This window comes from Nyctereutes procyonoides, unplaced genomic scaffold, assembly GCF_905146905.1.
Source record: "Nyctereutes procyonoides isolate TBG_1078 unplaced genomic scaffold, NYPRO_anot_genome, whole genome shotgun sequence".
NCBI lineage: Eukaryota > Metazoa > Chordata > Mammalia > Carnivora > Canidae > Nyctereutes > Nyctereutes procyonoides.
The window spans coordinates 3,429,680-3,436,909 of NW_026575128.1; the positions used below are offsets into that span (position 1 = coordinate 3,429,680).

Below are 7,230 nucleotides of genomic sequence, written 5' to 3' on the forward strand. Positions count from 1 at the left end.
CTGGAGGGACCCCCCTCAGTGGGCAGGGGTGGGCACATTCTCTCAGATTTAAAGATGATGTAAAACGAGTGGCCCTAGATTCCCCCTAGGGGTCGATATTGGGATGGGGGGCTCACCTGTCAATGAGGTTCTCCTGTCAATGCCCACCCCCTCCCAGAATGCCTGCTGAAGCCACCTTCCTCCAGGCAGGACCCTGGGAGGACTGGAGGTCCCGGGGAAGTGCCCAGGGAGATGCTGCACCCATGGTCGGCCTCCACAAAGACAGGGAGGGCGGCCCTGCTCTGGCCCACCCAACCAGGCCCAGGCTCCTGCCCCTGCTCTCAGCCCCTGCCTCCTGCCGTGTTCCTCCTCCCTTAACCTTGCCGGTCTGCCCTGCGCACCTGCCACGCAGCTAGCCTCACTGACATTTCGCCCAGTTTCACACAACACTGGGAGTGAGGCCTTAGTCACCTGGTCTTTTTTTTTTCTCTAAATATTTATTTATTTATTTATTCATGATAGATATAAAGAGAAAAAGAGAGAGGCAGAGAAAAAGAGGAGGAAGAAGCACGCCCCATGCCGGGAGCCCGACGTGGGACTCGATCCCGGGACTCCAGGATCACACTGTAGGCCAAAGGCAGGTGCTAAATTGCTGAGCCACCCAGGGATTCCCGTCACCTGGTCTTAAAGGTGAGGAAATGAGGTTCCAAGACTTTAAAAAGCTCTTGTGTACCATCTCACAGCTCCCTAGTGGCACAGTCAGGATTAAAATGCAGGTTTAGTACAGCCACAATATGTGTGCATGTTCAGGGCCCTGTTATTCATAACTCTTAACTAGAAACAACGCAAATGTCCATGAATAAAAACCAATAAACGTGCATACTTGTGGGATGCAATATAACTCAATTATAAAAAATGAACGACTGGGCAGCCCGGGTGGCTCAGCGGTTTAGCGCCGCCTTCAGCCCAGGGCCTGATCCTGGAGTCCCGGGATCGAGTCCCACATTGGGCTCCCTACATGGAGCCTGCTTCGCCCTCTGCCTGTCTCTCTGACTCTCTCGCTCCCTCTCTGTGTCTCTCATGAATAAATAAAATCTTAAAAAAAAAAAAAAAAAAGAACTATGTGGGTGCCTGCTCAGTGGCCGGCTCAGTCAGAAGAGCATCTGACTCTTGGATCTCGGGGTTGTGAAATTCAAGCCCCACATTGGGTGTGGAGATTATTAAAATAAACAAACAAACAAAACACTTAAAAAAGAACTACAGAAAAAAAAAAGAACTACAGATACAATAACAAGCATGATTCTCAAAAAAAATTATGTTGAATGAAAGACTAGATATAAGAGCACATATTGTATGATCTTAGGTGTAGGAAGCTCAAAGACAGGTGACACGAATGCACTGTGACAGGAATCAGAAGTGGCTGCCTGAAGGCGATGGGCTGGGGGGGGGGGAAGGATCCCCAGGGGCACCCGTGTCACATGTTTCTATGTGGTCTGAACGAGGTAAACTGAGCATGCATTTTTTTTAACTACCAAACAATGAAGACTCTTTAAATAGAATTCTCAGTTTACAACATACATTCAGGACAGTCCCATTGGGTGACACTAAGACACCTAGTGGTGGGCCAGGCCTCGCCCTGGGTGGAGAGGCAGCTTCTCTAGAGGAGAAGAGCAGAGGACACAACGATCACCTGCTGGGTGGCCTTGGGAAAATCACCCAACTCCTCTCACTCTCCTCTTTTCAAAACAAAATTGTGACCAAAACTGTGATGCAAATGAAGGGACAGACCCGAGAGCCCTGGGCATGTGGTCCTCACAGGCGCCATCTCACGTGGTCCCTGAACAGTCCTGCAGGGTGGGTACGACGAGGGCCTGCATGTTACAGAGGAAGGAACTGAGGCTCCCACAGGTGGACTGGAAAGCCCAGATCACACGCGCAGCGGGTGGTGGCACCAAGATGCAGATTCTGAGTCCAGGTCAGAACCCCCCTGCCAGGTCCGTCTGCCCCCCATTGTCCATCTACTCCTGGTTTCCAGATGGGGAGTGTCACTGTCTAGACCACTTGACGACCATCTTTGTGGCTTATGTATTTATTATCTGCTCCCCCCAGAAGGCCAGCTCCCCCAGGGCAGGGACTTTGTTAGGTGCACCGTCACATCCCAGGAACTAGAACTGTGCCTGGCACGGAACGGGTGCCACAGGACTATCTGCTGAGTGAATTCATAAAAATGAAAGAATTCCTTGGCAAAGAACCAAACAAAGTGACCCTGGGGCTCGTGGACACCAAGCATTGCCCCTTCAAGGTCACAGGACTGAGGAGGACGTAGGCCAGGTCCCTCGCTCCCACTCAGCCCTGCCGCCCCCAAACCCAAAACCTCCGGTCAACTCCCCCATCCTCGCCGCCTGAGGCTCGGGAATAAGTCTGGTCAGAGAAGGGTCGGGACAACAGTGAAGACGGCTCCATGCATCTCTGGCTGGACCTCTGCCTGGAGGACTGCCTGTGCCTCAGTTTCTCTACCTAGAACACGGCAGCTGAGCTGCTGCTCCTCTGCCTCAGGTGCAGAAGGACCAGGAGAGACTTGCAGAGTCGGTCCTTCCTGCCTCATTCCTCCCTCCCCGCGGGCTGGGCCATGCTCCAGTCAGACCCACGCTCCCGCCCAGGGGACAGGGTGATGCCGTGAGGAGCTGCCTCCAAAACAGGGCCACAGGGTCAGCGATGGGAGGCCCCCGGTTTTCCGGCACCATCGCTGGACTGGACGAGAAAACAGAGGCTCAGGGAGGGAAGGGAGGTGACTCGGGACAGGAAGGAATCAGTGATGGGCCCAGGGGATACCAGAACCTGGGCGCTGCCTCCCAGCTCGGAGCTCTCCTCTCCCTGAGCACGGCGACACCCAGGACAGACCCTGACTGCTCCACGTGGGTATCCGCCCCCATGACCGTGTCCTGACCAAGGGGAGCCAAGGGTGTACAGTCTGAGACTGACTTACAGGCCGCCAGGGGCCCCGGCTCTGACCATAGCCCCGGCCTCCCTAGAGAGACACCATCAGCCACGACGCGGCTTCCTAAAGCATCTGCTTGTGACAGGTCCCTGGCCTCTGGGTCCCACAGGCTGCCGTGGATGCTCAGGGGCCCGGCAGACACCAGGTCTGGCTTCTCAGGAGCCACATGAGGCCCACAGGAGAGGTGGAGCTGGAGGCCCAGGTATGGGAGCCCGGGCGTGGGCGCCGATACCACGGTGACTCTGCCATCAGGCTCGGTGGTTCAAGGGCCTGGGGCCTGGGCCTCCAAACAAGGGAAGAATCCTGCCAGGTGTCTAACCCCTCCCCCCCGTCCCAGCCCAACAGCCTAGGTAATTACCAGGTAAAACCACTCAAACTGCAAGGGTTCTACTAGTGCAATTAGTACATCAGAATAAAGAAGGCCCTTCTGACAGCTGCTGGGCCCGCCCACAGCCTGGGCCTCCGCGGAACAAAGATCTGCTTGTTAATCCCACAGCGTCAGAGGCCCTAGATCTTAATGAAACACGCACAGACGGCGTGGGAAGAAGCCGGCATCTGGAATCCACAGCCCCGGATGATGTCATGGACGTGCTGTGTGGCCCTGGGCTGGTCACTTTACCTCTCGGAGCCCATGAAAAGGGGGCTGGTGGCTGGTACAACAGCTTGCATGTTACCACATGGATGGAACGTGGACTTTTCCGGCTACAGAACTTCAAGCGCTAGTTTGTATTCTAAAAATAGGTAGAGACACCTTTGGGTTGGCTTTTAAAACCCATTTCGGTTGCACATAAGAAGCCTGGGACATTCCCAGCACATCCCCCCAAGGCTGGGCAGCAGCGGGGAGGGACGGGGGGCAGCAGGGACCAGGCGCAGGTGCACCTATGACAGGGCTGATGTTCTGCTCCTCCCATCCATCAACCAATCACACGGTAACCTGTCGACGCGCTGATCTCAAGCAGCCCCATTTTACAAGGAGGGATCTGGGGCTCCAAGAGGGTAAGGGACTTGCTGGAGGCCACCCAGCAGAGGCAGGAGAGGAGGCCGATCTGCGTGAGCTCCGGGTGCTGCTGGATTCACAACGGCGGCTCCCACCGAGGCTGTGCACGCCTTCACCAGGGGATGCTGGGAAGCAGGACACCGGCCGGGCGGTGACTCACTCTAGTGGACGTTTCCCTTAGGGACGGTGTCAGGATGACAGTACCCACAACCCTCTTGGTTCTGAGCCCCAGGTCAGCTAGTCCAGAGGACAGGGCTCTAGCCTCAGTTCCACACATGGTCTCTTGTGTCCTGAGCCCCCACCTGCCCTTCACCAGGAAGGCGGCGTTCAGAACCCCCGACCCAAGTCCTGTGCCGGGCACTCGGCTCTCAGCAGAGAGGTTAGCAGCCACTTCCTGCTGCTCACTCCCCCCTCGGCCACCCTCTGGGCTGTGGGGACAGAGGTCCCCTTGGCCGAGCCCTCCGCCTGCCCTAGTAGAGGAAGCAAATGGCTGAAGACCCCACAAAACCCGCTGCTGCTCCATCCCCTGGGTTTCTCTGCCTCAACCTCCCCGGAAGCTCTCTCCACCCTGCAAGTCTGCCCTCCTGACAGTAGAAATGTCACCTCCTCGAGGGCTGGATGTAGGGCCAACACCCCGGGCCTGTCCCGACTGGGCCACCGCCAGGCTGCGCCATCCTGGGCGAGACGCCGCCTCTCTCAGCCTGTGCCCTCATCTGGGAGGCGGGCACGATACCACGTCTGTTCCCAGGTTGTGCGAGGGTTAAGGGTGACGCTGCCGGTGAAGGGATGCTGGTGGCCTTGGCGAGGGCCCGTCCCCACCTCAGCCCGAGCTGGGGTCCCTGAACCCCCAGACCCAGTCTGGTGTGGGCTCGCGCCCAGACCCCTGGCCTCTCTGGCCGCGACAGGTGCAGAGCGGAGAGGGGACGTTGCTGACTCTAGGTTCAAGAGCGTGTGTGCAGTCACCCAAAGACGGCGGAGTCCTCTCACCGCAAACGGCCCCGGCACTTGAGGAAAACTTGTGCGCAGCACAGGCTGGGCTCCGAGCGGGCAGCCGGGAGGGCCCGCGGCCGGTCCTCCACCGGTCTGGACGGCGCGCGCCGAGCCGGCTGCGGGGCTGGGCCCAGGCGACCGCGCGGCCGAGCTCGGAGTCGCCTTCCCCGCCCGCCGCCCCGACGGCCACGCCCTCCCCAGGAGCTGGGGCTCCGGCCGGCACCGGCGGCGGCTCGGCGTCGTCGGGGCTCCGGGGCAGCTCCCTCCGCGGGCGGGGCGGGGCGGGGCGGGGCGGGACCGGGCGGCCCGCGCTCACCTCCGTCCCCGGCCCCGCCCCTATCGCTGCGCCGCATCCCCGCGGGTCCCGCCGCCCGCCGGCAGGAGAGGACTCCGACCCCGGGCGGCTGCGCGGCTGCGGGCGGAGGGACGCGCGCCCCAGCGCTCCCGGTCGCGCCGCCGCCGCGGGGCCCACGGCCCGAGGCCACAGCCCTGCCCCGCCCCGGCCCCGCCGCCCGGGCCCGTCCGCCGCACTCACCCACGTTGACGAAGCTCATGACCAGGTCGGCGCGGCCCGGGCGCCGCGCGGGGGGGCCGCCGTCCTCGTGGTCGTCGCGGGCCATGGCGCGGTACAGGCCCAGCATGAAGAGCGGCGCCGACGCCGGCAGCCGGGCGGCGGCGGGCGGGGCGCGGGGCCGGGGCCGCCCGGGCAGCCCGAGCACCGCCAGGATCTCGCGCTGCATGTCGCGGCGCTCGCGCGGGCCCAGGCGGCGGGCCGGGCAGCCGGCCGGGGGGCGCGGGCCGGGGCCGCCGCCGCTCAGCGCGCACAGCGCCAGGCCCACGAGCCACAGCGGCCCGGGGCGCGCGGCCATGCGGCGGGGGCCGGGCGGGCCGGGCGGGCCTCCGCGGGCCTCAGCGGGCGCGCATCCGCCCCGCGGCCGGGCGGGAGCCGGGGCCGCCCCGACGGCGGGCGGCGGGCGAGCGCGGGGCCGGCGCCGCGGGGGGGGGCGGTGGCGGGCGGCCGCGGCGCTGTCCCCGCGCGCCCCCGCGCCGCACCTGCCGGGTCCGCCGCCCCGCGGCAGGCGAGCGCTCCCCCGGGGCCCACGCGCGTGCGGACGCCGCGCCGGCAAAGGCTCCGCCGAGGCGCGCGGGGCGGCGGGGGCGGCAGGGGCGGCGGCGGCGAGCGCCCGTCGGGGCCGAGCGGCGCGGACCGAGCGGCGCCTCCGCAGCGGGACCCGCCGTCTGCGCCGCGCGCCCCGCCCCCGCCGCCCGTGGGGCCCGCGCGCCGCCTCGGCCCCGCCCCGGCCCCGCCCCCTCCGGGCCCGACCAATGGGGGCGCGGGGCGGGGGCGGGGGCGGGGCCAAGACCGCGGCCGCGACGCCGGGAGGCTGCTGCTCCGCCTGGGCGAGGGCCGAGGGGCGAGGGCCGAGGGGCCCCTGCCCGCCGTCGGGGCGTCTGCGCCGCGCTGGGCTCCGATCCGGCCGCTGGTGGCGCCGTCGGGCGAGCGCGAGGTCCCGGCCCGGGGCTCCCCGGGGACCCGGAGTCTCCGTCCCGCCCGCGCAGGGACCCGCAGCCCCTCCCGCTGCGCAGACCGTCGCTGGGGACCCGAAACGCCTCGGGCGGGTGCGGAGGTCCAGGGCCCCGCAGGTGCCCGCCGCGCCCGGAGGTGGGGCGCTTCCTCTGCCCGCGGCCGCCTCCGCACCTCCTCGCTGGCACCCGGGCCCTCCCCGCCGTCGCCTTGCACGCGCGCTGGGCGCTTCTCCTTGCGCGACCCCTGCTCAGCCTCCGCTCCCCGCGCGCCCCCACCTGGCTCCCCGTGCTCCCGGCCGGTGCCCCAGGCGGGCGCCCCACACCCCGCGCTGTGCCCGCGCCCTGCGGGCCCCAGGGCCGATCCAGCGGGCTTGGGAGACGCGCCCGGCGTCCCGCTGGGCCGGGCAGCTCCGGGCCCTGCGGAGCGCCTGGGACGGGCTTTGCTCGCCCCGCGGTCAGGGCCCTGGCGGCTCGCGAGAGCAGCTCTGCACGGAAGCCCCCGTCGCCTCAGCCCCCTCTGCACGCTCTGCTCTTCCTGGGCGCTCCCTCGCTGCGCTAACTCACGCTGGGAGGAAGTGACCCCTCGACTGCGCTGGGAAGGCTGAAGGACTGGGCCCGGTGACAGCAAAGGGCAGGGGGAGAAGAGTGCCCCAGGCAGAGGGAACAGCGACTCCGGGGAGCGTAGTGCAGGCACCACTTGGCACTTAGCATGCGCCGGCAGGGCTCTGCCTCGCTTCTT

At 65.0% G+C, this 7,230-nt stretch overlaps 1 protein-coding gene across 1 annotated transcript in view; it reads right to left on the reverse strand.

The window, feature by feature from the left end:
* The window catches only part of LOC129520843 (bone morphogenetic protein 8B), a 32,559-nt gene extending 26,726 nt beyond the window's left edge, over positions 1-5,833 (reverse strand). The window contains exon 1 of the mRNA XM_055342047.1: positions 5,500-5,833. Within this exon, the coding sequence (XP_055198022.1) occupies positions 5,500-5,833 (334 nt within the window). The remainder of the gene's footprint in view (positions 1-5,499) is intronic.
* Positions 5,834-7,230: the final 1,397 nt, after the last annotated feature.